This window comes from Megalops cyprinoides, chromosome 25 (genome assembly GCF_013368585.1).
Source record: "Megalops cyprinoides isolate fMegCyp1 chromosome 25, fMegCyp1.pri, whole genome shotgun sequence".
NCBI lineage: Eukaryota > Metazoa > Chordata > Actinopteri > Elopiformes > Megalopidae > Megalops > Megalops cyprinoides.
In genome coordinates, this window is record NC_050607.1 from 11653456 (window position 1) to 11677512 (window position 24057).

The 24057-nt window shown below is 42.7% G+C and overlaps 1 protein-coding gene across 1 annotated transcript in view; it reads right to left on the minus strand.

The window, feature by feature from the left end:
* The window catches only part of LOC118771650 (protein O-mannosyl-transferase TMTC2-like), an 84937-nt gene extending 65309 nt beyond the window's left edge, over window positions 1-19628 (minus strand). Inside the window, exon 1 of the mRNA XM_036519658.1 lies at window positions 19223-19628. Within this exon, the coding sequence (XP_036375551.1) occupies window positions 19223-19305 (83 nt within the window). The 5' untranslated portion in view covers window positions 19306-19628. The remainder of the gene's footprint in view (window positions 1-19222) is intronic.
* Window positions 19629-24057: the final 4429 nt, after the last annotated feature.

The following is a 24057-nucleotide window of genomic DNA, read 5'->3' on the forward strand; positions in this document are numbered from 1 at the left end:
AGCGGCGGTAATGGAACACACTCGAATCTGCCCAGAAAGTTTACTAAACTCATTGCAGGATGGGCCATTGATTCACGGCTGCTGATTAGCAGATGGATACCATCAAGCAATGACTGCCTGGGCCAGATGAGTTCATATGGGTCAGAGCTTGAACCATGCTCTCTCTCTCCATCAGCATAAATGGCTCTTCAGCTGACACCTAATGGCTTGCTTTGTGTCCAACAAATCTGCGCCACTCTTATCTGATTGCATAACTGACAGCAGCCTCTCAGGCAAAAATGGGTCCATATGTGCCCCTTTACAGTTGCTGAATAACCCATGAAAACGCACACATTTTTCAAAAAAAAAAAAAAAAAAAAAAACACACTTAAGGAGGGAGTAAGTATTCCCAAAGACAAATGGTTCACAGATATCCATATCAGCAACAGCAATGAATTCTTCTGTAAAATTTGTTCACACACATTCTCTGTCCCGTCCAATGCTTCGAGGCAGCCAAATAAATTCAATGCAAGGTAGTGTTCGGGGTGCGTTTCACGCAGAAAGCTCTTCCATATGGGACGCTCCATCTACGTGATCTGCCAACAGCATACAGATCAGACAGTTGGCAGCAATGTACTGTGCTGCACAGGCTCTCTGGAAGAGCACTCCTGTTGATATTTTCTGCAGCGCAGTCATCACTGCAGTTTCTCAGACCATCGGCCAAAGCATTCCAGAAGAGCCAGCTATCTGCCTCGCTGGTGGCCTCTGCGACCTCAGCTTCATCACCCCCAACCTAAACTCACTCAGTTACCTGTCAGTACTGCAAAGAAACTCACAGATTAAAGAAAGTTGTGAGACTGCCAGTAGTATAATGTGCAGTTCGTACCCCTTTAATAAAATGGTTCCCTCCTGGGGGGGGTGGTGGGCCAATTAAGATAAAAAAAAAACAGGAGCAGTGTCTCGCTGGAACTTATTAATAATGCTAAGAGAAAACAATTAAATGCAACTGCAGTGAGCAGTAACATCATAAGCGTACTTACTGCTAGCAGCTCTCTTAAGCGCCCAGCTTACTTGAAGCAAATATTTACAGCTCACAGACCCCATATCAAAGGGTCCTGTGTGATACAAGGGAAAGGTATACTCCCTGTTGCAAGTGCAGATTAATTAGAGTGCTGACTTTTCTGTAACATGAAAGCCAAATGTTTGTTTACTTAAGGTGGCTTGTCTCGTCTACCCAAAGCTATGGCCTGCACATGACAAAAGTGATTAAAGAGCTAACACTTACGAGGAAAAAAAAAAAACATCTGTGCGAGAAATACATTGTGTTTTATAAAATGGAAGAACTCTGATGTGAGAGAGAGAAAAAGGCTTGGGTTTGGGGTTTTTTTCTGAAGCAGTTCCACTGCTGCTTATAGAAGATAACCGACAGCCTTCAACACAGCATTACTGTACAAAAGCTTGATTGAAACTGAGGTATGGCTCTCTTACCATTAAGCAAGCAACAGGATGCCAAATCCTACAATATTCTAGCTCTTTATAACACCACAGTAGTGAGCCTAACTGCATTGTGAGAGGAATTCAACCGCCTTCAGAATGATTCACAGCTACACAACAGCAAGGAGGAATGACACCACAATAAGAGGGGAAAGGGGACGGTTCTGACATATAGCAGATGCACAAACCAATGGCTACAATAATAAAGATAAGTGCAATCTCACGGACGCCTCTCGTGAGCGCACATGTTTATTCTTGACACAAAGACATGGATCAGTTCCTGAGCGAGCTGCATGTGCAGAACATATCAGTGTTTATAAAGGTTCAGCAGCCGAGCAGGCCTGGCCCGGGCTGCCAGCGGTTACCACTGTGGGTCTATGTACACTGGCTGCTCCCAGGAGGACCCCTGGAAGCATGGCCAGACGAGGCTGGCTGGCTGCAGCAGTGGGCTGGCACGGGCACGCCCAGGGCCAGCCAAGGGTTACCTCTGTCCCACCTCCTATTAGTGGGTTTGATGGAAAAGAGAGGAGGCTGCAAAAATATACGACCCGATACAAGCCTGAATGTGCCCTCAGGGTCCTGGCAAAGCCTTGAGAAGACTTAGCGTTTTCACCACTCAAGAGGACACGCTGCCCTCACATTTCCAGTTATGTCCGCAATCGGCGCATAAATCTGTGGCGGGGTTTCAGGAAAAGTGCAATATCATACACTGTGTAACCTTACAGAGAGGAAAAAAAAACCTGAGAAATTTGAAAGCTTGTATTTGTGCCAAAGAACAGTCGCGCAAGTCAGGCCGTGCCAGAGACATCGTTAACGTGCCGTTTTGATGGGAGTGATAAAATGACAGTAGTAAATTCTGAGAAGACGCTGTTCGGAGCGCTGGCGGCTGGAATCGAAGGGCACGAATCGCTGAGCGGCGAGAAAATCAGCATCTGGGATGGATTGTTGGAGTGAGATCTGCCAAACCTGCCTCTGCGTGAACATACATGGCAAACATACAGTGCACTCTGTCAATTTACTCCCAATGCCCTGGAGTGCCAGAGCAGCCGGCTACAATGAGATGCTTTCACACCTAATGGCCCAAAACCATATGTATTAACACAGTACTTGACAGCAAGGAACTTCAAAGATGGTTCCTCAGTGATGGGACAAACCTTCAGCCTGTAAAGTTGCCTACCTCACTCCTTTGATTAAATATGACAAAAAAAAAAAACATGTAAGCAAGATCAAAGGCAAAAGGAATTCCTTTCATTTGAGGAGCGAGGAATCCTGCATTTTTTACATGTCATTTGGTTCGAGAGCGAGAATTCCATCCCTCCCTGCACGTGTGGTTTGACTGCTCCTCTCATCACCAGGTTTAGCACATTTCTTATCTCCATGGAGAGTTAAGCCTTAAAGTAAGCTTAACTCTCTGGAGCATCGCAGAGGAATCCGGCACAGAGAGCTCACAGGCCCCTGTCCACAGTCTCAGAGGGTTTAACCCTTCATCAAGGTTAATGGTGCCCTCCTCCTGAGACATCTGCCCGATAGGTACCTACAGCAGACCACAGAGTCTCTAAAGCCAGACAAATCCACAGCTAATTACAGCTTAGACGGGATATCCGTTTTTCATTGTTTAATATCTGATGTGCTTCCAGAGAGGTAACAAATGAATAAAACCAGCCGTTCAGGAAACGATCCAAACGGTCCAAAATGAGACCACTGTCCTCTTTTGCAGGCGTAATAAATTTGCTGCTGGTCAGAATCCCAAAGCGTCCCGCCAAATCTTGCCAAAGTGTAATCCCCATGGAAACGCGCCACGGTTACCGCCACGCGCTTGTGTGTGAGATTTTCGCAAAACAGTGTATAAGATGTGTTTCATTAAGTATGACTACATGTGAAACGTGATTCCCAGTACACTGGGAACTGTACTTCAGAGATAAATGGGCAGTCTCAAATTATATTCTGAAAACACAGCCTTCTGCAGCTGAGTAAAATAGTGGTAAGGTGCAGGACTCATAACCAAAAGGTTGCTAGTTCAATTCACTGCTGGGGTATTGCTGCTGTACCTTTGGGCAAGGTACTTAAGCTAGTATTGCCTCAGCAAATATCCAGCTGTATAAATGGGTAACATGTTAAAAAAATAAATAAATAAATAACCACATAATTGTAATTTAATGTAGCCTGCCCTTCAACTACATTCCCACAAGGAAGATCTTCAGCTCAAAAGGACGATGGTATGTAACCAGTACAATAATATAATAATATAAAACAATCACAGCCATTCCAGGGGGAAACGGAGGTCTGTGGAAAATAATAATATAATTATACCACTTCTGCAATGGATATGCATTTCTGTAAAATCTTACTCCAATTAGCCCTTTCCATAGCAGACATGAATCAGGCCACAGGAAGCAAAATCTGTCACTGTAAACCAAAGCACAGCTGAAGGCTCTCAATCACTGTAGCATAATGTGAATCATACTGTCCTCTGCGTGGAATTAACATGTCATTAAAACAGAAAATATATTTTTACTACGGCTTTGTTGATGAATTCAGTGGTGTAAAACAATGACTTATTGGTCAACAAAGTGACAAACGGCTTAGAGAAAAACTGCAGGACAGGAGTATTAAATTATCATTTCATCAGTGGGTTTCTGTTCTATTATTCATGTGTTGCTCAGGCAGAGCACTGTAAACAGCCAGCAGACTTAAAAAGGACACTTCTTTACACAGCGACAAGAGAAAACAGAAAGCCATTTCAATGATGAATGCTTCGTTTCAGACAACTGGGTTCCAGATGTGAAGGTTTAAAAATCAAGGCTTAATGTTCCTCCTCTCTGCATCACAGAGTATGAGACTTTGCATAGGGATGGCAGTGTAGCACAGTGGTAAGGTGCAGGACTCATAACCAAAAGTTTGTTGGTTTGATTCCCTGCTGGGGCACTGCTGCTGTACCCTTGGGCATGGTACTTAACCCAGAATTGTCAATAAATATCCAGCCGTATAAATGGATATCATGTAAAAACTGTAACCTATGCAAGTTGCTTTGCATAAGAGTGTCTGCTGAATGACGATAATGTAATGCTATTCCATTTACACTATAACAATAATGTATGGGTGTAAATGGAATGAAAGCAACCATACAAGAGACCACTCGTAATTAGCAACATTTTTATTCTTTCTGTGAAACGTGGGCCGTGATAATGGGACTGCCCACTGTCATGGACCGCTGCCCCAGCACAGACACTGGCATTGAGAGGGGCAGCACTGCACCGCAGGGCTAGAGCAAACCCTATTACACAGAGCCAATAGCACCTGTTGAATGTGCTGTTGCAGTGTTGCCATCGCTGGCAGGTGGCCTCCCGTTTGGACTTCTGGCAGAATCTGCCATCGTTTTGGGGTGCAATTCCAAATCGTCTTTCTTTGTATCAAATAATGAGGTGTTTTAGAGGGAAAAAAGCAACAACCTCTTTTATATTGAGCAACAGTGCAAAGCGACTAAAAGTGCAATAAAAATACTTTCAGCCAGCAAAGAGATTGTGAGAGTATTTGACTTCTAAAACTGCTACAAATAAAAAATTTGAAGATTTAATAAAGTGGCAAAATACACACAGCTTTATTCTGTCTAACATCAGAGTTAAAGAGAATAAAGAACAGGAAACAAATGACATTAGTATTTCTTCAGTTATTTAATTTCCTGGAAGAGTATGTGAACATAGATCCCACTGCAGTGAGTCAGTATTTACTCAGAGCTGGGATGAAAGAGTGGGCTGACCACTTCAGTGTTGTATCCTGTAAAAGAGCATAGGAATGTGTAATAATGTCTATTTTCTCTGCATTGGTGAGTATTAATCACATGCACTGTGTCATGTAAGGGAACTGTGATTTGGAGCTCCGAGGATTATGTTCAGAACCTTTTTACGGAATGTGGAGAGATACAACTATCCTTCGCTCCTACTGAAACCCAAAAAATTCAATCCTGCTCAATGTTTGAGCATATGGCAGCTTGCCCCCACTTGCAGGAATGGGGAGAACAGAATGGAAGCATGATACAACCGAACACAGTAAGCGAGTGTTTAGAAGATCACCCTAGTCACCCCGGTGATGGAGGCTTGCCCTTGCATTTTCCAAAGGTGCTTTCAGAATGCACATTGGGCATGCGCAGCACACGCAGGACTCAGAGAGGCAGTCACTGCCAGCGGCCTGAGCGCGACAGACTACAGTCATTGCCACACAATGAAAAGATCATTGCAACAGCGGACACAGAGAGACAGAGATTTCCAAAACATTGCACGTCAATCTGAGAGTCTGATAACTGGCAGATGCCACTCCTACGAGAGGACCTGTGGGTGAATAACACTTTGTTCCCAGACTTGTGTTCGAGCTCTCTGGCTGCCAGACACTCCATACGTACGCACAGACTCATTTAGAGACCACATGGAGGGGGGGCAGTGTCATTTCAGGACTTCTGGAGCTTTTTAATGAGCTCAAAAAGACATCTCTGCAACTTGCTTTCTTGCATAGTATGTGGGATACCAATGTCCTAATTTGATGTACAACACCACATCAACACCTCTACTGTGATATCCGAAATCAGTTTCATGATTACAATCATTTGTCAAACAAAAATCACACTCTCTTATGAGGGATACTAAAGAACAAACAGTAAGATTTCCATCAATAAGTAATCCACTAACCACCAATCTATTCCTTTCTTACTCAGGTTTGCACTCCAGGCCTGTGGGCGTCGACTGGAGGCACAGCGGGCGCAACTGAAGACATAAATCAAAAGGAGTGACACGTACTGCACGCCTCATTAGCCAACCAGGAATGTTCAGCTAATTGAACCCTGTGGAGGAAGTGTGAGAGAGCCCTTGAAGTTTTTAAGGACAATTTGTTGGTACAGTTCTAGGTCGCATAAACACTATTTGCTGAGGAAACCTTTTACAGCAGTCACTCACATCAATGTAAATACAGTTTTAGCCAAGTGGCCACTCTGTGGATTTATTTAATCAGCTTTTAATGAGCCAGGCTGCCATGTGGTGAAGGGCTAAATTGGGGGAAAATGTCAGCTCCCTCAAGACAGTCCAGCAAAGGATCTTGGGTAGTACACATCAAACTCCAGTACATGACATGATGTCTGAGTTTTGATGAAGAGAGACCTTTTTCAAGATACCTGAATGGTTCAAAGTAAGATTGTTGCGAAATATCTTTTTATGATAGTACCTGAAGGCGTTTTGAATGGAACAAGTATATTACTAAGACATTCCGAATAACAATTACTCCAGCTCAATTAGCATGATGAAAGAAAAGACCCTCCTTGCCAAATGGAACAACTGTCCTACACTCTACCTCCTCTTGATCTTGCCATCAGCTGGTCACACAGGAGGGTGTTCTGTGCCCTGCTTCAGCACAGCAATATCACAATATCAATATGCTGAAACATACAGATACAATTTCTCATTCCTTTACCGTGCACCGTGTCTTCTTTTATAGAAGTGAGAAGTATTTAGTACCTTAATCCTTTTTTGGTTTGAGGTTTTTGACAATGTGCAGACAGTACCTCTAACTGAAAACACAGAAAATCATTGCCGTGAGCTGATAAGTAAATGCCTGTCAAAGCCTATCCCTAAGAAGTGCAAGTCAGACTGCCTGAAACTGAAAACCTGTACATTACAGGCAGAGGTTCACATGCAGGGCACCCAAATATAAGCCGAGGGGACTAGGATAGGAATAGGTATGTCTGTCCTGAGGCTATATCCACACTGTCTGTGTGTGTGTGTGTGTGTGTGTGTGTGTGTGTGTGCACGCGCGCCTGCATAAGGGCATGTGTGTGCATATGTACACATTTTCAAGAAAGCAAAATGCCAAGATTCTACGTCAGCTTTTAACAGGCAATTCATTGCATTGCTATGACAATACAGCTCAAACCGACAGATCCCATTTCTGGACGGAAGAGTGCCTTTTAACCCTTATTCAAAACACTAACTCACAAGAGGAGTAATGTATCTCAACTGCTCTGCCATGATAATGTGTAGGCAATAGCTTTTATTCAAAAACATCTGAAATTCCCTTCTCCCTGGCACACATGCATTGGACATGGATCTCAGAGTGCAAATTAAACTCAGCCATGTCACTTAAAAATGTTTTCTGCCTCTGAAGTGCTTCCACTTAGCTAACAGCAGGCACAACATTCATTTATTTTTGTACATTTTCACTGTGGTCATTCACTTGATAATCACATTAAAATCAAAGGCCGCATGTGGAGAGTTTTTGAGACTCTTGGAGGAAATCCGCTCTGTTGAGGAAGAATAATGCTGGAAGGAAAGCCTGTGGAATTTTTATTTCATTTTTGCATTTTAGCTGAACTCAGATCAGCGGCATGTGGTTGCATGTTTGGGTAGCTCACACACGCTAACTTTATTCAAGTGCAAGCAAAGCGGTCCTCCACCATCGCTCTCGAGATGCATATCATGATGAACTCTGGGCTATAACTTTAGTCTCATCACATAAGGTATATTCTAGAATCTTCCATGTGCATCACCTTCACTTGTAGTTGATTCACAACAACTCCAAACACAATAGAGAGCAAAAACAGTATGTGTGAGGAAGAGAGGCCCAGCCGAGTTATTAATAAACAGTCACACAATAGTTCATAAAAGATGGGCAGGGAAAATCAAGAAAAAATATAAACGAATAAACAAATTATAAAAATAGTAAGCCCTACCAACGTAGAAAAAAAAAGAGCTGATTAGAATTACAACATCCAAGAAATGTAACACTACATGCCTGGTTTCTGTTCTTCCTCTAGGCAGCTGAGCTCAAAAGCAGACAAGCCATTTCACAGTCATTTTTATTAACACTATTATTATTATTTAGTCCAAGCGATGTCAGGCCTGCTCTGCAGCCAGGAAAACACCTGACGTTATAAAGCAAACAGAAACCCGCCAAATTTCCTCATAACTGCACTGGCTGGGCCTCCAGATACCCTTCCACACTCAGCCGACACTGATTAAGAAGCCAGCAAGACGAGGAAGGCGGGGGAGAAGTCACTGATGAAATCTGCTCCAAAGCCACAGCTTAACTCTGCTTTCACTCTTTCATATCCTACACAGCCACTGGCTTGAAAGGCCCAGAGAAGCTATAGTACACCATGGCACCGCAGTGAACTCCACTCTGACCCCTTTTTAAAGAGGCAGTTTGATGATGAGAGCCCGGGGGTCTCCAGCATTTTGACATTTGCCCGTTTTCACTTCAGCGTGTGACCCAGCGAGAATGGTTCTGATGCCAGGGTCAAAACGGGGCCTAAATTAACAACAAAAAAAATTCAAAAACCCCAGCCAAATATCAATTCTTTCTTCAAATGAATCATGACCTTGAGCAAAATAAAAGGCAATGCCTTGTTGTGACACAAGCTACAGTACGTTGGAGCTTTCATAAATAATAATAAAAAAAAGACATTCACAAAGCATGGTGGCCTGATTATTCTCTGCTGTCTCTTCATAATAATGCGACACACAATGGTGCCATTTACATTCAGCCCAAGGTGACTTTGTCAGTCGGTTTGAATTTGCAATGACAGGCTGCATATTTGAATCCCTTTCTTAAAATAACGGGGCCTTTCAGTTGGACAGAGGACACTTGTCAAGTTAAATCACAGCTGATCTAAAGCTACCAATCTCCTTCACCCCCTCTCTGCTTAGACGGTGACATCACAATGATCTCCGCAGATGGGTGGACAACACTCCACTTTGCTCACTGCTCACTTCCCGCACTTGCAAAGGGTGCTTATTCCAGCACGTATCCTCACAAAGAGTTCATTACTGTATATGGTTTCAGCCAAATTTTTATATGACAGTGGACAACTTTTATCCTCCGGAATACTGGGATTCTTTATCTCTATCCAACCAGTACAACAGGCCCAGTGTAAAATAAGCCCTTAATTGGGCCCGGGCAGAGCGTTCAGACCACACAGAACTCCACAGCAGACAAAACAGCGTTCAGCGAATGTCATCGTCTTATCAAACGAGCCAGCACATGATGCCAGGGGACAGAAATTAAGGGCTGCCTTTTTCTCCCGAAACAGCGGACTACTGCATTCTCGTTCCACGCCGGTGACAAGGGAGTTTTTGTTTCCAGCAGGTTCCAGTTGGGTTTTGCGCCTGCACTTGCTTGCTCATGCATGCCACTGTTAATCCCATTAATATGAGGAGAATCGGGAGCGAGGGCTGCAAACAGGATTAGGTCTGTCAGCGAGCACCAACCATCCAGACCAAACCCCCCTGTCCCAACCCATTACCAACTTCCCGAAATGTCAATAAAATGACTCCAAACTGATGTCTAATGCAGTGATGAAACATTACGCCAGACCTTGACCAAAGGTCTTCCTCCAGAAACATTCTGTCAGTGCTCAGGTGCCAACAATATCAAGCTGCAACCTCATATTGCCAATATATTCAGTTTTTTTTTTTCCCAAACAAATGGCCCTTCTAATGTTTTTCCCTAGTTGTACAGCATTTTTAGATCCAAAAAGCTTATGTCCTATTAGAGTGACTTCATCACAGCATAAAGGGGCTGGGAGACAGCAACAAGCAAGTGCAGCACAATTCTTTAATCCGCTATTTGTGTCTAAGGTGATTAAATCTGGTGAGAAAAAAAAAAAAAAACATGTAAGAAAGATTAATTCAGTGAGATAATCTGTGTGGTTTAATCAAATAGCCAGCCAAGAGATGGGAGACACAGGGAGAGATTACACGCGCGGCCACCTCCGGTATTAATACCAGGCTTGGGGGATCTCCCATGCAGCCCGTCACAGAGCAATAAGCCTGACACTGACATATAGCCCCGCTTTCCATCTGTCTAGTGGCCAGCTGAATGACTGCAGTGGACCCATGCCCGCTTCGGTTATAAAAGGGGCCGGGGAGCTGCCTGCTGTTCACGCGAGACAGACGGACGGCAGGGAGGGATCAGGCCGTCCCAGGCTCCTTTCACACTACCCAATCTGATGGCCGATCACAAGAGGCAATCTTTCCCTCCAATTCTGGTACAATGGGCCAGGCCTGTCCAATTTCCCGTCCCCTGGTGGTAGCAGAGCCAACATTCAAAGCCTTGTGGGGGAGGGGGGGATCCCCCTGAACCCTGTTACTGCACAGAGAACTTCTTGAGGCAAGACCAAGTCCTCCCCCCAAGGCTGGACACACGAGGCATAACGAACCAGACCCATTTTCTCCAACTTCAGACTTCTGTCAAGAAGCCATCTGGACTATGACTGTCTGTGGCCATCCAGCGGTATTGGTTTTAAGAATTCTTTTCGTATTAGATGCTAGCTTCAGTTTACAGAATCTAACACAAACACTGCCCTGCTCTGCTACATAAACAGCACTATGCTGAATATTTCTCCATTTCCAGCTCTACACCTAAACTGAGAATTACATCCCGTTCTTTCAAGATTTTAATACAGAAATTCCAACATACTTTGGATCCTCCATGCTAGTCACATTAATGCCTTTTTTGTACAAGTGACACTTACAATAATTAGTTACACAATAGGCTTTTTAGTTTCCGATACTCCACCGTCAAGATGATCATGTAATATTTGTGAATCATGCCCACAGCTGCATTTATAGACAAATTTAAAGGGACACAGACTACAGCAAGAAGCCACCTTAAAAGCCCAGGAGTCACCGTTCGGCTAATACCGTGGGAGCTGCTGCTGCGGCCTTCCATAGTGAGGCTAATTTAACACAGTTGACAGTCACTATGGAAGTCAGTGACCCCGCAGCGCTGTTACAAATGATCAGAGTCACGCTAGCACAAAGTCCTTTCACACCGCAGCAAAGGCGTCCTTATCGCCGGCTTTGCCCTGCCATCGCAGCAGCCCCTCTCGCTTTTGGAGCGGGAGAGGGCTCCTCCGCGGCCCGGCCTGGCACGCCGCCACCCTGCCCCCGCCCTACCCCCCTGCGGTGGCACAGTGCTGGCTCGGTGCCGGCGATTGTGCGCCTGTGAATGGAGCTGGTGACGCGCCAGCATTCACGCGGCCCGTGAAGCGGTGCGTAAAAAAACTGCGCCGCAGCGGCTGCTCGGCTGAGACAAATGCAGGACTCAAAAGGCCTTATGGGTACTTCCTTAGTGACCACTACTTCCTGATTATTAGAAAACTGATGCCATATTTGCCATGTCACTGCCTTGTATAACCTCCCACTCCTCTTCAAGCATGCTGCAAGGGATCCCTATGTTTTCCCTGCCGTTAGCATCAACTGTTGCAGTTGCAGCACGCTGAATGTGTGAAGCATCATCACCAAACACAGACAGACAGTGCACCTCTCCTTTACGTGTACTGTTGTGATTCGTTTTGGACATGTGTTCTAGTGACTGATATATCAGTGTCAGGTTAACTTGTGGTAGGGCTTGAATGGTGTTATGCTCGCACTCACTGCTCTGGCAGTGTTGTTAGCCTGACACTGCTACTCGTTCAACTTGAATGGATATGTGTTCCATTGTGCTGGAAGCCGCTCTGAATAAGAGCGTCTGTTAAATGCATGTAATGTAATGTACTGTCCTCAAATACATGTCCTCCACGTTCACATGTAGTAAAATATATTATGTACAATGGCTGCAAAACATCACATCCAGAAGAGAGCACTTTGCCAAGTAACATGTGAATGCTATTGAAAAATACAATTCAATACAATACAATTTGCCTGTGTTTCAGGCATCTGTCTCTGGTGTGTGGTGAGCTGAGGGCAAATTGCCAGCTTGTTCCATGTTCTTTGATGTAAAAGGGGCAAAAAGAACAGTACTGTGCAACCCTGCCCCACATCTGCTGTATATCATGTAGTTCACAATAGGACAAAATCACACAGTATGACCAATGAGCCTATAATCTTTGTTAGGAGCATGCAGCTACTCCCAGTAACATTGTAATTTAAGTCTATATACATACCAAGCTGAAATAACACATTGAGAAGTCGGCCTCAAAAGAAAAGTGATTGTAAAAAAAAAGTTTTCTCTGAGTTAAAAGCACCCCTGTGATGGGATGTATTTTGTTGCAAATGGCAGAGTGGACTGTTTATGCTTATGGTGAATGAGGAATGAGTTCACAGCTGGAAAAGAAGAGAACAGCGATAGCAACAACAAGCTCACTGCCAAACCTTATCGTCCTTCTTACACTTTTTGGGTCGATTGTTCTGAGGAAAATCTGTGGTATTTCATCTCCGGCTTCACATGACTCCTCTAAGATTAAAATGCTTCGAGTCACTCCGAGCATTATGGGAAACGGCAACAACACAAAATACACTGGAACGTCTCATTAATAGTATTTTTAGCAACAAACAAACCTCTGGTATCTCGCGTTTGTGGTGTGGGTGAAAATGACATATAATCTGGGGCTTCATATCTTATAGACACAGTGGAGACAAAGAGGGAGGAAAAGCCATCTATCAACCTGAGTGTGGCTGGAACTGTGCTGATCTCATAAGTATATGTCAGAACTGAAATAGTCACTGCTTACAGGGACAACAGACCTGAGTGCTACTGAACAGAAAAAAAAAAAGTAAAAATCCATTCAGTGTGATGAACAAAGTGGGGCAGAGTTGTCAATCTGAGTTTGTACTTGTAAGATTGCTATGTGCGGCACCAAAACAATTTTGTGCCTCAAGTCTTGCGCAAAGGCTTTTGAAGACTCACATTACAAACCATCCGTGGGTATTACTCCAGCAAGCCTGTACTGCAAGGGGGATTAAAGAACAGCAGACACACAACAGTTCAAAAGCATCTGCCCGTTTGTTTCAGGCCAATCCTTCGGCTCTAAATAAAATGTACCTTCAAGATGCCGTATGACTGAGAAAACTGACATTCTGTTTCATTTTGTTATAAGAAAATATCCAGAGCAATATACTGTATAAAAACAGAACTAATGTACCCACTGATTTTGAAGTCTACTTCAAATGCAGATAATGGTTAGTTCAACACAACAACCCTGTGCACTGCACCCTATCCAAGGCATTTTCACAAAGAGTCCCTGAAAGAATCAAATTTTATGGGAACCTGACTCTTCTGTGCATATTTGATTTAATTCCATCATATTTTTTTAAATCCCAGAATGCTTTGCAAACAGGACGATCTGGATCCAGCTGTTGGAGAACTACAGTGAACCCCTGGCATCACTCATGTGGTACCTGGTGCTCCTCTCCCAAGAGAGCAAACAGAGGCCAAGGGGTGAGACTGCTCTGAGATGTTCAGACACTGAGTAAACCATAAATCCATCCCGGATCGTCCAGTGGGTTCACTATGTGCGGAATGCTGAATTTACACCTCTACTCTGTCAGATGAAGGTCAAAAATGCATTCACAGTACTAATGGAAGTAGGCCCACTTCAGCTCACACATCATATAATCACATGATTAATGGCAGTTCATGCTGTAATATCAGCCAGCCTTAAATATGATGTGGTGGAACATACATAATAATATTGTGAAGCGTTCCCCTCATTCATAACCGAGGCACACAGCGAAAGATAAGGAGATGTGTGCCGTGCATTTGGGGTGACCACAAAATAAGGCAACAATTTGATGCCGTTTGATTAACGATAGAATTCAATCCGCCAGCTTTGCGGGTCAGTGAAAATTTCCAATATAGGAATAACGAACTGATTTTTTTCCTTACATACATTTCTCCGTTTCCTTCAAAACTACATGCAGCGAAACCTGAGAGTTGGTATCTTAGATGTTAGATAATAAAGTATGGCACTACAGCTTGTCCTCCACCCACTTCCTTATTCAGAGGCATCCTCTCCACAGCTGGCTCTCATGCCTTTCCACTGATGGACTGGATCCTTTGCTTTAGAGCCATGTGTGTCTAATAGAGATTACAAACAAAGACACATCATTTCTTCCAGGTATTGTTCTTTCAGGTTCAATGAAAGAAGCTTCTCGGCACCAGCCACTGCTAACACTGCTGCACAGCTCCAGATGACATCTGGAGGACCTCCAAACACAAAGCTAAATAAAACTCCACTTTGTATGAGGAAAATGCATAACAGCGTCTGATCGTGCATCAAGGTGGTATTTGTGCTTAAAGGCCAAAATCTTGCAGATTAAAACTATTTTATTCATGCTGACAGTGATGAATCTCTTTGTACCACAGTACAGAGAAGTATCCATCTCTGTCAGATGGAGGGATTAAAGCTCCTGGATGGCCATTTAAATACATGGATTCCTGCTCTGACATTTGGCAGATATGCAGTATCATTCAACCAAATGAGCTGGATTTCAGAACACGTTCAGTGATAAAATGGATCGTAAACTGTTTGGAGCCTAGGCTACCCTTATTCAAAAAAAAAAAAGAATGAGTTAACTGTACTGCAAGACCCTTAAGTGAACACAATATATTGAACGCTTTTTGACAGGTTCACAGCACCTAACAGGCAATGATTAATTATTGACATTTATCACCCTACTTATCGCTCCACCTTGGGTCGAACTTGGGGTTTATCACGTCCCAGAGATATGAAAGGAATGAATGGTAATTCATTCTCGATTGTGGATGTAAGAACATCCTTTCTAGCAATAATAGGAAAGTCATGTGATAGATAACTGTATAAGCTCCCCTACAGTGGAAAATCTGGTCTTTTAGCAGAGAAGGTTAGTCTTAACGGTGAAACATGTGGTTCCAGTCCACAGCGGGTTTTACACACAGATCCCTATGAGCTCCCCAGACACATGGTGCAGCGTTCACCAGATAAAGGACTACTCAGAGGATCATGGGAGGTGAAGTCCACAGCCCCACCAACTCCCTGGACAGACATTCTGTGACACTTTGCCACTGAACACATTTGAACACTGTCCTTTCCGGCTTGAACCAGAAGGGGCACACCTTTCCTAACAGGTATTTGTGGAATCTCAAATGTAATAAGACAAACAGGTCAATAAAAAGAATAAAATAATTCACACTTTAAATTCAACCATAAATATCCCACAAAAAAATAGCATTTGTCATTTTGTAACAGCATTCAGTAATTCAACATTCAGCCATACAACTGACTGCATTTTAAAACTAGACAACCAAAATGGCGAGCTCTCGGGAAATTGAAGAGACAACCATTGTTGGTTATACTACACTCATCATAATCTCTTGCTGCATCACAAGAACAAAAGACCTCAGCAGGACAATTCATAAAGATACCATTTCAACAGCACTTGTCAAAGTTTTTGGCATGCACAGCTTGTTTGAACCATGCCTCTCCCCCCCATCAGCTTTATTGTTTAACATCAAAGCATAATCACCCATCTTGTATTTCCCACTAATCAACATCCTATATAATCTCCATAAACATTTCTTATCTTGTAAATCCTCTTTTGAAAATCAAGCACTTCAAAACAAAAAAGCATCTGGAAAAAAAAAAAAAAAACAGACTTACGAAAATGAGCTGCAATGCAACCAAAGCATCAGGTTTGATTTACGAGGGCTCTCTCCGTTCGAGAATAATTACAGCGCGGCAGAAATGGCACATTTCCTCTCTCTGATTCCGCCGTGTCCCCGGCCGATGGCGGGAATCCACCAGCAAATTGAGTGTAAATTCTCAGGTGGAGCTCTGGCAGCGGGCCTCGCTGCTCCTGGCTACTTTCCGCACACACACCGGATTGGGTTTCCACTTTTAATCATTACACGGGTTCAGCGGAGGCACTGAAGGTTCATCGAATGGCTCACATAATCCCTTCCTCAATTCACAAAGGGAGGCTTTATTCAATATTTCAAAACGAATATTGATATTGTATCTTTCAAACTTAATTTGTCCACTGTCTACTTTACCAAACACTAGGCCTTGTTCATCGTTAAAGATCTTTGTTCACATTTTTGTTATTTTGTGGTTGTTAAAAGACTACTACTACTTAATAAAAATGTTTTGGACATGGTTCACATTTCAACAGAAATTCTCTCAAGACAGATGGAGTGCTTGTCAAAATCAGTAAACACAACATCACAACTGTCTGTTAAATTATGTAATGCTATTCTGTTGTAAGAACAGTGTAAGAACAGGTCTTTCATTATAAACCTATATAAAACTACATTAAATCTTGCAGGGCATATGTATCTTTTAAATATTGTACAAAAACAAGCTAATCAGCATGACAACCTTGATATTCATAAGAAACTGCTATGGTAAGGTCATCTGAGTGAAAAAGAAAACGACGTGAAAGTTTCCAAATTACAGTTTGGCCTACTGCTGGTTGCAACTGAAAGTTTGTAAACTCCGGTTGGGAAGTTGGGAAGCTATTGATGTCTTACTGACAGTAATACCAAGAGCATCATCATCATTAATTGGCAACAGTGATTGCAATGAGCTGGACAAAACACAACTGCATTAATGGATAATGCCTTTCGGTAAAACACGGCGTCATTAGCCATAAACCTATCTACTTAATCGCTAATGTAAGTTTCACTGGCCCATTTACTTTCATCACTAATGCAAATGAAATTACTAAAATAAAATCAGGTTTTGTGCTGCATGCTCTTCGCGCGTGTGAACAGAGCTGCAATACAACCATTTCGACAAAAACTGTCGCAGCCTTTAGCAAATTAAGCGCACGCACGAACCATTCCTCCGAAAAACATTCTAAAGTGGATAAATAGGAACACGTGTCACAGCTTTCGAAACAACACTTGAGCAAATGAAAATGGTGCATCCGTTTACATTAGTGAAAATATACACTGACCCTTGTGCAGCGGCCCCTCAGCAAGTTAATCTCTTTATGAAAACTGAGCGCTCGGCGCCTTCACATGTGTGTGGCGACTCACTCCAAAGCACGCATCGTGCCACCCAAGCTAACCTACACCCATGACGAAAGGGAGAACAGGAAAGGCCGCAGTAAATGTCAAACATTAAAGCCACGCGAGCAGGACCCGTAAAATGCCAGCCACATTCCATACTTTTCATCTAGTACAGCGGAATAGCGTTGAAATACTATACATTCCGTCTCGGATTTATGCATCGATATTAAAAAAAAAAAGAAATTCTGTTATAATCCTTCTCTGGGGTATTGAGGGTCATTCTGCATGTCATTATTTCCACGACTGGTCCTGCATGTATCAGCCTGCACTTCAAACACACTATAAAGTCAGGCAACAGGAGGAAAAACTATCTGTCAAAGCAACAAGTCCGCCTGCAATGCATCAGTATTTTCTAAGTATCCGAGGTGATAATTGGTGGTTGTTTGCTGTTCCAGGTAAAAGTAGAAACCTTACACATCCCTGAATCCTCAGCCTTGTCCATACAATGCCAGACCTTTACAGTAGCCTACAGTTGAGCATATGCACGAGCGGCCGAATGCAGTATTGTATGATATAAGCTTGCAAATCTTTTCAGAAATCATTTTGAAAAGAAAACAGATTCGGGAGCTGCGACCTGCAGCTGGGCTATGGCCATAACGTCACTTCAAAGTTCGCGAAAATCGAATCAGATTTGTGTGGATTTCACCGAGGTTCTTTGATTCTGAACAGTTTATTATCCCATACAAATACTCTGTATGAACAGTATTATGAGTAGGCTAATATAATAAACGACTACTCAATGATACTGTTTTAAGAAACTGCGACCAATATAACGGTAATCGATCTCTAGATTAATACTTTTTAAAGATAAAATGCCTTTGAAGTAATTATTTATGGTTAAACATGTTTCGTTATTATTAATATTATGGTGTTCATTATTATTATTATTCATGTCCACAAAAGAGTATGACGACTCCCCTTCTGCTGAAACTTTTCTCATATTTGAATTCAATTAATGGCATGTTACATTCAGAATTAGAACTCGAGGGAAACATCTTTACTTTCTGGATAGCTGCGTCTAAACGGAGCATGGAGTCCTGGGTGATTTATTAGCTGATACATTTAGCAAGCCGTGCAGCGATTTTTATGATTACATCGCATTGTGATCGCTGCGTTCATATTAATAGCCGAGAAAATGACACTGTTCTAAGTGGAGCGATTCTACGGGTGCACCGGCTGTACTGTCCGGTCACAACGGTTCCCTGTCAGCGCTCAAAAATGCACGAGCCTCCTGGTCCTGGAGGAGCACCGTACGGAGGGTTTTAGAGTTGCCTTTCAACCAGCTGCTGATTGACACTTGGAAGAATGAGTGATGCACGTTTCCGTCCAACCAATGGTTGCAATTAAGTCATTTAGTCCCAGATATGATAGCCGCCGTGGACCATCAGCGGACAACACTTGACATCGAAACCTCACCGGCTTCCCTGACGGGGGAGACGGGTCACTGTGTAACTGTTTTGAAGTGCTGGGTGTTACACATTCATGTCCTTTAAAAATGAAAACGCACGTTCTGTTTTATGCAGGATCTGGTGTGGGGAATGAATAGAAACCTGTAGATAAATGATTACTGAGCAGCAAAGCATTACTTGCATGTGTAACATATTAAAACGTGCTGCCCTCGCCTCACATTGCGCAAAGCATTGATTCTGTTGTCATATATCATCTGCTACACAAGAAACGTATTGATATCGGACTTTCAAAGTCATGTTACGAAGTTCATGCAATGAAAACACGACTTAGGCGTTACTAAGGGTGTCGGAATAAGTATCCCTTACAACTACATTTCACGGAGGAATGGTGCAATTTCAACCCATTTCACGTAGACTATTTAATTGTCAACCGAGCTTTTATAGTAGACTAATTCACTAAGCCATTCACAAAAAATCATATGTCATCACTGGCACAAAGGAACAGAAGCTCTGAATTGTGAAATTTCTACCTGTCATCGTAGCAAAAATCGGCGCCCAGGGTGTTCAGATAGAGGACCAAAGCTACGGCGCTGCACACCAACTCTTCAATCATTTCTCAAAAAAAGAAAGAAAAAGAAAGGAAGGAAATTAAAATAAAGAGGAGAGGATACGTGTTCTCCTCCCTCTGAATTCCCGTCTCTATTTTCTTTCTTCTTTGTCAAGGTGCAAAAAACACATTCCAACTCCCATCCTTGCAAAGTGGTTCGAACTGAATATTCCGTGCATCGCCCCTCTAACCCATCGTGGCCGCGTGGAAATCTTCGTTAATCCGGAGAGATGGCATGCAGATTGTCTCTGTACAGTAACTGACGATATATGGAAAGCTTTGCTCTGGCGAGTGCGGGACTTGCAGCCCTTGGTCAGTAAATATAACGCCGAGCCCTAGATCCGCGTGTGGTAGAACGTCTCTGAGCGCGTGCGCAGAGCGCCTCCCTCCATCTGCGTCGTCTTTGGAATCTCGGGTAGGCTTCATTCTAATTATTCTCCAAAGGACAGAGAAGCCACTCCATCACGCTTTCGCTTACGCGCTGACATCGGAGACATGTAACCCTGCAACAGACAAACGAACAGAGATTGAACCGTGATTACGGTGCACATTCGGAATATTTAAATTGACAAACGGAAGCCTACCGTCGAGATGTGGTTACTCCGTGTCGCTTACTTCAGCTGGGAGTGTAAACGTAGCCCACGGCATATAGGCACATATTCAGAAAATACTGCAACACAATTACGTAATTTAAGAGAACGCACATAACATGTTGTGTAGCTATAAATCAAAATAAATGGCGTTTGTTTTACGAGATATTTTGCACACGTTAACGAAAACATTTGAAATGAAAACATTCGATGAAACACATTTACAATATTAAGCTTGCCATCAAACTTTGGCAGACGAACATGTGCACAGCGGCGCGTTTTTGTCACAGTTCAGCCAGTTGTAAAAATACCACAGCAAAGCACCAGTCTGCTAAAAACTGTGCATCATTTCTACACAAGTGCAGCAGACAGACAGCTGTCAGGACAATCTCATTTTTCAGAGTAAAGACTTGTCAGCATGAGTTTGAGGAACTGACATTAACTGGTCACACAAGCCTCCTGGTATTCATAGGGCAGAGACACACATACAGTAAACAGTAATAAGTTATTCAGCCTCTGACCACATAAAAAATATCCAATCATTATTATTGCACTCCGTGACATAAACTTAGTGTCATCTTCCCTGGTGAGTGCAGCTTTAGTGAAATGGAGATGTTGTCTTCAGATGCAATGGCAGAAGAAGTGCTGCCTTCCATAAGGATTTGTACTAAGCAAATTGGAAAACCAATTATGTAAATTATAATAATTTACTATCAAAAAGCTGGCTTTGATGTTGTTTTTTCATGTTACTAATAAACCCCAGGAGTATTAATATTTCAGTTGTAAGGATTCCCATATTTGACAGGAGCCTTCAAATTAGAGGGAGTCAACCTGTAGTCTAATGCATTCACAATCGTACATTTCTGTTCTCCTCACTCAACTGTTGCATTTATACAAATGTTCACATACTGCAGTATTTTGATCTGCAAATGTGTTTTACTTTATTTCTTACAGATAAACACTAAGTTCTCATGATATGGAATGAAACCACGAAGCTCACTGTGATGCATGACAAAATCTAAAACAAAAATAACATGGAGAACCACAAGCAGACCCCAACCAGGCCAAAGCTCATTTTCCCGCTGCAGATTCTTGGAAAGATCCATTGGCCATGGAACTGGGGTGAGCAGATGGCACAGAGAAGCAGCCAAGAGGCCTTTCCTTATTCTGGGCTCAGTTGTGCCCTGCAACATCGGGGTAGAGTGTGTTAACCAGAATGCGGACAAACAAGATGGAGGTGGAACCACAAGAAACAAGATGGCGCAGTCAGACAAAAAGGCCACGACACTCAGTGACACTGCTGCATGTCTGCCTTCTCTCTGATTCGTGGATATTTACACCTTTCCCTTTGTGCTTGTGCTTGGATTTCAAGTAGCACAGGGTCACTTAAACCATGGGGTAATTGACACAGTACAACAAATACTTGAGCTAAGGGAAAAAAACTACACATTACAGATTGGACAGGGCCTTTGATTGGTGAGGTCTTCCATGTAGGACATGGTCTACAGAGACTGGGCAAGACTCTTTACTGGCAATCCCAGCTATAGGAACTGAGAAAACACATGAAACACATGCTATTGGTAAAATTGGCCCTCATTAAGATCCATTCATTAGTTTGCATTTGCTTTGGCCCAACAGATGGGTTTCAGATACTGTACTGTACGTATTTGCTGCCATAGAATTGAATCAAAAAGAACTGTTTTTGAAAATGCTATGGGAATGACTTTAAAAAGGCTATTAACTGCACTGCACTGAAAAAAAATCAATGTAACACACAAGAATTCAGCATGTGAGATAAGCGACCTGTGGCAGATTGGACTGTGGTGATGCTAACATTATACATTGCACAGGGGACTTTCAAAGAAACATGCTTTATACTTAAAGTGTAATAAACCTTTCCAGGGAGCAGACAATGTAATAAAACAGAACTACAAGGGTCAATTTATATTTGCTTAGCTCCCAGCAAGATGTTGACAAGCAAAATTAAAAATGGATTAGCTAACATACAAGTAATTATTTGTTTCCCCCCCTTTAAAATCTGTACACAGCCTCAGGCAAAACAAATAAATTACACCTTTTGTGAATGGACATGTAATAAGAGCCTGTAATATATTTAAGCATTTGGAAAAACACTGACTTGTTTGGGGTGAGACTGTATAGTGCTCATCAATTGTTAATCCAGGTGTTTGGGAAAAATATAACCAATTGTGCTCTGCAATAAGTGGTTCAGCAGGGAGTCTGTAACTGGGCCACAGCTCAAAAACTGTGGGCTTGGATACAACACACAAAATAAGCAACTGACTGCAGTTGCCTTGTCTATGCAATTACTCCCCCAATTTTACACTGGGAAAGGACTCCTGTAAAATCATAAAATGTACAACTGTCTGCTGACTACAAACTTGATTTTTAACTCACTCTGTGCTGGCCATGGGTTGGTTTGCTTCTTTTCTGTGTTTATTTGGAGAAGCTCCTCTCAGATGCATCTTGAGGGAGTGCACATGTCACTTGGAGCATGCAGGCCCGTAACAAGCACAATATGAGGGCAATCAGGTAGACACAGAGGGTTTCCTAATGTAGTGCCTGTGAAGCACTGACTGCTTTGATAAAACAGTTATAAGATACTGCAAATTATTTTGAATTATAATTCTTCAATCTTCTATTAAACGTAGACCCTACCCCAAACATTATATTCCCCAGCACATGATTATGTGAACTCCTCCTGACTATTTCTATTTAAACTTAAAAATAAGCCTCCCATGACTCGAGAAACCATTTCTTCTCTGGCTCACCTTCTCGCTGCGGTTTGGGTGCAATAAGCAAAGACCAAGGTTAAGCCTGAGCTTTCAGCAAATTCTGAAAATAAAATTGAGATTCTGGCACGGCTGCCTGCAGATGCACATGCCATAAATAAACAGATGTGCTGATCTCTCAGGTCGGAACCCTCTTCAGCTTGATGAGATCGAGCACTTCTGTTCTGGCACCATGACCGCTTCCCGCTCCCCGGGGTCCAAGTCTCACAACATTGCCGCAACACTAAAGTGGCGTCTGGAGCCACTCTCTAAAAAATCTTCCGTTCACCTTCAAGCCATCATTTAAAGCATGTGTATAACTTTGGTTTAATGTTAACGCGCGCTTTCTGGAAAAGCTGACTTTTGAAAACGAACACCAGGGAAAGTGTTTAGTTGGAAGTGCCAAGCAGACACCAAGTAAATGGCCCTTTACAAAACAGATTTATTAATGCCTGGCACGTCCAGGCAGACACGTTCCGTGGGATTTATTATCTCACACAACAACCCCCAAGTGCTTTTTAAAGGAGGATAGATATTGTGTGCATATGTTCACTCGCTGCCCATTTTTAAATTCAAGACAGTGATTCAGTGATTCATAACAGTAGTAGAACTTGCTTGTCCTGGACTCCACATCTTTACTGAGTGTAGAGGAAGTTTACAGTTGCATAAGTCTGAACAAGTCAGATTCCTGTATAATTGTGCACCTTTGGAAGTAGCGTGTTCCTCATACCTCATACCTTCAAACTAAAATCATAGGTAGTATTATGAAAAAAGTCCAATTATTGCTATCATTAATTACTCAGCTGTTTGAAAATATGATTCAGTTTTATGTGTTTCAATGAGGATATGAGGGCTAATGTGAACAAGCAGTCCCAGGGCCAGCATCTTCCCTTGTAATTCTGGTTGAGATACATTATCAAACTGTATTTGTACTTCTAACAATTACATAAAGGATACATAAGTACTGGATCTGATCTGAAGTTAGTAATTTGGGAGAATCTTTCTACACCTCTTCTATCAAGCATACAAAATAAAGAACCTGCATCCACAAAACGCTAGCCATATTAGCCACCATTTATCCGCAAGGTTTGTGTGGATGTCTGCAGATGCTATTGGACGGCTGTCACATTGTTTGCCCTTTCCATGTAAGCGTGTACTAAACTCCCTATTTAAACAATATGCCCTGGGGTGTGTACCCTCAAACTGACTGAGCAAGTGTCTTTCATGGCCTTAAAAACTCTGAGGACCTGCATTTTCCGCTCCGCTGGCCACACCTACACAGGTTTGGGATGCATCAGTTAATGTCAAGGCTATTTCCATACCAGACGGAGCGGTCTGATATTTTCACAGCGACAGAGCAGAATGAGGACACGCACAGT